Source organism: Choloepus didactylus, chromosome 3 (genome assembly GCF_015220235.1).
Source record: "Choloepus didactylus isolate mChoDid1 chromosome 3, mChoDid1.pri, whole genome shotgun sequence".
Taxonomy (NCBI): Eukaryota; Metazoa; Chordata; class Mammalia; order Pilosa; family Megalonychidae; genus Choloepus; species Choloepus didactylus.
This window is the reverse complement of record NC_051309.1, coordinates 41998618-42004617: the sequence shown is the minus strand read 5'-3', so window position 1 is coordinate 42004617 and position 6000 is coordinate 41998618. Positions and strand designations below refer to the sequence as shown.

The window sequence follows — 6000 nt, the reverse complement described above, 5'->3', positions numbered from 1 at the left end:
GAAAAAAAAATAGAAAAAAAAAAAAACTGAACTCATACCCATAATAAATGGGTATATGAAATATTAATGTATTTGTCACTATCACCATTATTTTCTTAGTGGCTATACCAGTAGATGAATACAGGGTTTGTTTTAGGAATAGAGGTACTCAGTTGTCTTGGGATCCAAGGTAAAAAATATTTCATAGACATTCAAAATCAGTTCATAAAAAAAAAAAAATTTTTTGTTTTAAATTTTAAAGAAATTAAAAGCTATCCTGAAATAAAATAAAAAACACATTGACCACAACTTTGTAATTTAAAAGATGGGAATTAAGTTTATATTCATTTTATATTAAGATATAAGTTAATGACTTATTATAGAATTTATCACAAAATGTTGTTGCCCAGTGCATTTTGCAAACAATAAATAATTCACTGAGAGTATTAACATTCACATATGTAATAAGAGTTTACAAATGTACAAAAATTTGGGTAACAAACACTTTAAACTTATTTTTCAAATATTCAACAGGCCTACTCCCTCCAAATTGTTTGATTATAAAGAAGCACAATAGGCTCCTACTACTTATGGCAAAACATAAGAAACAAGGCAGGGGAGGCAAATACAGACCTGAGAACATAAGAATATCCAAGCAATTTTATCAAGATCTAAAACATAAAAATCAAAACATCTTTGATAACATAATAAAACATCTTTGATAACATAAAGAAAACAAATCTTTATAGTTAAATACTAGTTAGGTGAAGGAATATTATAGGGTATATAACATTTACTTTTTCTACATAAATTTGCATATCTTATATTTAATGTAAAACACTTTTTAATTTCAATTTAGGAATATCATTAACACGTAGTTCTTGGTGAGTCTAGATGTAATGGAATGATCATGTGAAGTTTTTATTTGGTCGTTATTCTTTTGACTCTTTAATGTTTTACTTTATTCACAGGACTAAGCCAATTTTAGAAATTAAATCCACAACCAGAGTACACATAATGCATCTCTTTCTGAAAATACTAAATAGCACAGTATACCATTAAAATAGTGGCTATGGTTAAACAAACAAGCAAGCAAACAAGCAAAAATGACTCCAACTCATGTATGATAAAAAAAAGTACAAAATAAAACTTCAGAAATTTTATCTAGTGTTTTTTTGCACTGTAATAAAAGAAATTTTGATAATGTGAGTAAAATGTGTCTGACTATGAGTAAGTGAAATTCCCAGTTAAGACGGGGTTATGTTGGGCAGCAGTGCATTTGTCCTCATTTTATATCAAGAACATATGTTCATAATCAATCAGCTGTAGTTCTGACTTAACTAAGGAAATGAAAGTTTTCATTCCTGGTTCATTTACCCCGTCCTCCCTTGTTTGAACAGCTTCTCTTTGAGATCAGGCACTTTGTGCCCAGGAATGTGGCACTGCAGATTTACAAAAAATGTATCCATCGATTGTAGAACAACTGAATTAAATTCATAGAGGAGGAGATCTTTATCCAGAAAACAAAGCACTAAATTATAATTTTACAGTCACAACACAAGCCCCAGCTCTTCCCAGGCACAGTGGAGCAACCTAAAACAAAAAGAAACAAAAAGAGACGTGTTGAATTTGTCTGAAACGTTGTTAATACCACACCAGTTGGTGAAATACTGAACTAGTTCTGTATCTGACCTGCTGCCCGGACCCTCTGCTGCCACAGCCCTACTGCTGGCCTGGCTCCTTCCTCTTCTCCGCTCTCCTGATGTCCAAGTTCCACAGACCAAAGTGTTTTGAGTATGTCATATGATTATGCATATCCATTCCTCTTTAAAGGTGATTTTAAAAATAGGCCAGGCAAGGGAAGAAATGTTTATTTGGTGCAGGATCTATATTTCCTAACAATTTAACTCATACAGTTTGTTCAAACATCATAATTACACGAAACTTTGACTAGGAAGTGAGATATAGTAGATTTGCATAGGTTAGAGTAAAACAGCGACACATCCCAGAGTAATTTGGGCAGAGAATAAAAATATATGTGCAGCAGAGATAGATATCTAAGATGGCGGCATAGAGAGGAGTGGAAGCTAAGTAGTCCCCCTGGAACAACTAAAAACCAGAAACAACTAGTAAATAATCCGGAATAACTGCAGGGGGACAGATGTGACCATCCACATATCACACACCAACCTGAATTGGGAGGAATGCCCGAGATCACAGCATAAAATCCGTAAGTAAAAAGTGTGGATCCAAATCAGGAAACCCTCCCCCACAGCCCGAGCTACAAAGCCTCATGGTGCCAGAGAGAAGCTTTCTCTCAGCAAGCGAATATAGCTCAGCCGAGCTCCAACTGGGGTTTTAATTAGCGAGTGGGAACTGTTCACTACAAGGTATGAATCCCCAACAAGTAGACAGAGGCTTTGGGTGATGACTGACCTTGGAGACCTGGAGGGTTGCCTCGGACTAGCTCTGTTCCTTTTTCGACTGAGTGCAGAAAGCCTCGGCCATTTTCGGTTCCCAGTTCTGTGACCCAGACAGGGGTGTGGCACAGGCAGAGAGAGACCATTGAAATGCTAATGACCCCCCCAGGGTGTCTATCTTCTCTAAGAGGAAAGGGGTGAGGCCCAGCTCTACTACCTGCCTTTCATTACACCAGTCAAGAATTATAGGCTAACCTTTGTATCAGGCAGAGAGCGTCCCTGCACGGCCTGGCGGCCTTCCCTTAAGGGACGACGCACACTAGTGATGTAGCACAGCCTTCCCTCAGCAGAGGTCCTGGAAGATCACAGCTGAGAAGGGGGGCCTGCTCGGAAAACCCAGGGATGCCATGTCAATGCTGGCGGTTTGTGGGTCAGTGACAGAGAAAATCTGGGGCAAAACTGAAATGAAGGCTTAGGCTCTTGCAACAGCCTTCAATCTCTGGGAATACCTGGGAGGTCTGAATTTTAAAGTGGCCCTGCCTCTCTGACCACCTAGACACATGCACCATGTTCAGGGCGGACAGCTCCAACAACAAACCCAAACTGAGTTTACCAACTGAACCCCACAAAAATCATTTCCCCACACACCACAGAGACAGAGTTAGGCAGAACTGACTTGAGGGGTATAGGTGACTCACAGATGCCATCTGCTGGTTAGCTGGAGAAAGTGTACGCCACCAACTTATATTTCTGAAAAATCAGATTGGTATTTTTTTTTTTTTTACAACTTGAAAGAACCCTATCAAGCAAAGCAAATGCCGAGAGGCCAAAAACAACAGAAAATCTTAATGCATATGATAAAACCAGACGATATGGAGAACCCGATCCCAAACACCCAAATCAAAATATCAGAAGAGACACAGTACTTGGCACAATTAATCAAACAATCACAATTGAGGAACAAAAACATGGCACAGGATATAAAAGACATGAAGACCATGGAACAGGATAAAAGGGACATAAAGAAGACCCTAGAAGAGCATAAAGAAGAAATTGCAAGATTAAATAAAAAAAACAGAAGATCTTATGGAAATAAAAGAAACTGTTGGCCAAATTAAAAAGACTCTGGATACTCATAACACAAGATTAGAGGAAGCTGAACAATGACTCGGTGTCCTAGAGAACAGAAAATGAAAGAACAAAAGAAAGAATGGAGAAAAAAATCGAAAAAATCGAAAAGGATCTCAGGGATACGACAGATAAATAAAACGTCCAAATTTAAGACTCATTGGAGTCCCAGAAAGGGAAGAGAAGGGTAAAGGTCTAGAAAGAGTATTCAAAGAAATTGTTGGGGAAAACTTCCCAAACCTTCTACACAATATAAACACACAAAGCATAAATGCCCGGCGAACTCCAAATAGAATAAATCCAAATAAACCCACTCCGAGACATATTCTGATCAGACTCTCAAATACTGAAGAGAAGGAGCAAGTTCTGAAAGCAGCAAGAGAAAAGCAATTCACCACATACAAAGGAAACAACATAAGACTAAGTTGTGACTACTCAGCGGCCACCATGGAGGCGAGAAGGCAGTGGCATGACATATTTAAAATTCTGAGAGAGAAAAATTTCCAACCAAGAATACTATATCCAGCAAAACTCTCCTTCAAATTTGAGGGAGAGCTTAAATTTTTCACAGACAAACAAATGCTGAGAAAGTTTGCCAATAAAAGACCTGCTCTACTTCAGATACTAAAGGGAGCCTACCCACAGAGAAACAAAGAAAGGAGAAAGAGATACAGAGAATTTTAACAGACATATATAGACCCTTACATCCCAAATCACCAGGACACTCATTTTTCTCTAGTGATCACGGATCTTTCTCCAGAATGGACCATATGCTGGGACATAAAACAAGCCTCGATAAATTAAAAAACAAAACAAAACAAAACAATTGAACATATTCAAAGCACAATCTCTGACCACAATGGAATACAAATAGAAGTCAATAATTTTTGAATTGTAACTCCACTATTTACTTCCTACATGATATAAAATACACAACCTCTAGTGACAAATCAGTCATTTTGAACTCAACGTAAAATATGTAATTTTTGACAAGAACTATATAAAGGTGGAGGAATGGAGGAGTATAGGTACATAGTTTATGTGTCCTATTGAAATTAAGTTGCTATCAAAGAAAAACAAAATTGTTATAGATTTAAGAGTTTAATTTTAAGCCCCACAGTAAACACAAAGAAATTATCAGAGAATATGACCATAGAGATGAAAAGTAGAGTATGGGTTAAGAGAAAGGGGGGAAGGGGCAATGGGAAGTTAAGAAATGAGTGTAGGGTTGCTGTTTGAGGTGAAGGGAAATTTCTAGTAATGGATGGTGGGAAGGTGATAGCATTACAATATTTGAAATGTGATTAATCCCACTAATGGAATGCTAGGGAGGGGGTGGAATGGGAAGATTTAGGCTGTATATATGTTCCCACAATTGAGGAAAAAAAAAAAAAAAAGACAGTCTAACTAGATGACAATTGCATGCCAAGGATGACCCTGGATGGGATCTGAGGATGGAGGACAGGTGGCTCGAAGGGACCCAGTTGAGACATAAGGAAAAGGAAATATAGAATGTTAGCTTTGTATCATTGTTGAATCTCTTGTACTTCTTAGCTGCGCTTAATGGGATTGCATAAAAGAATGTTTTTATTCATGGGAATTGTATATGTGAATTACAGTGTATGTTCAAGGACGTGTGCAGCTTGCTCTCATATGTTCAGAAGACAGAGCAATAGATGATGGTTGATAGATAGGGAGAGAGGGAGGGAGGGAGGGAGGGAAAGAAATAGCGGTGTGACAACATGTAAAAGTTAGTGGATCGGGGTACCGGGGGATGGTCAGGGAATGCTGGAGTTCTGTTTATGGGGTTTGTATTGTTTTTGCAACTGTTCCTATAACTTTGAATTTATTTCAAAATAAAATGTAAAAAAAAAAAAAAAAATGAATTCATATATATGTGCAGGGCCCCCTGAGGAGCTGGGGGAAAATGCGGAAGTGTTGGACTTCCTCACCCGGATTGTTGCTGATGTTCTCACAAATGCTGAGGACTGGTGGTTTGGTATGCCACGCCCTCTATCTTGGGGCTTGCCCTTGTGAAGCTCGTTATCGCAAAGGAGAGGCTAGGCCTGCCTATAATTGTGCCTAAGAGCCTCCTCCTGAATGCCTCTTTGTTGCTCAGATGTGGCCCTCTCTCTCTACCTAAGCCAACTTGGCAGGTGAACTCACTGCCCTCCCTCCTATGTGGGATCTGACTCCCAGGGGTGTAAATCTCCCTAGCAACACAGTATGACTCCTGAGAATGAATCTGGACCCAACATCATGGGATTGAGAATGTCTTCTTAACCAAAAGGGGGATGGGAAATGAAATAAAATTAAGTTTCAGTGGCTGAGAGACTTCAAATGAAGTTGAGAGGTCACTCTGGTGGACGCACTATATAGATAACCCATTTTAGGTTTTAAGGTTTTGGAATAGCTAGAAGTAAACACCTGAAACTATCAAACTCCAACCCCCGTAGACCGGACTCTTCAAGAC

General features: G+C 38.6%; 1 protein-coding gene across 4 annotated transcripts in view; it reads right to left on the bottom strand.

Annotated features, from left to right (window-relative positions):
- Positions 1-289: 289 nt before the first annotated feature.
- Positions 290-6000, bottom strand: part of KLHL5 (kelch like family member 5) — a 134237-nt gene continuing 128526 nt past the window's right edge. For all 4 annotated transcript variants that reach the window (XM_037829598.1, XM_037829600.1, XM_037829597.1 and 1 more), the window contains one exon: positions 290-1572. In XM_037829598.1, coding sequence (XP_037685526.1) covers positions 1516-1572 — 57 coding nt within the window. In that variant the 3' untranslated portion in view covers positions 290-1515. The remainder of the gene's footprint in view (positions 1573-6000) is intronic.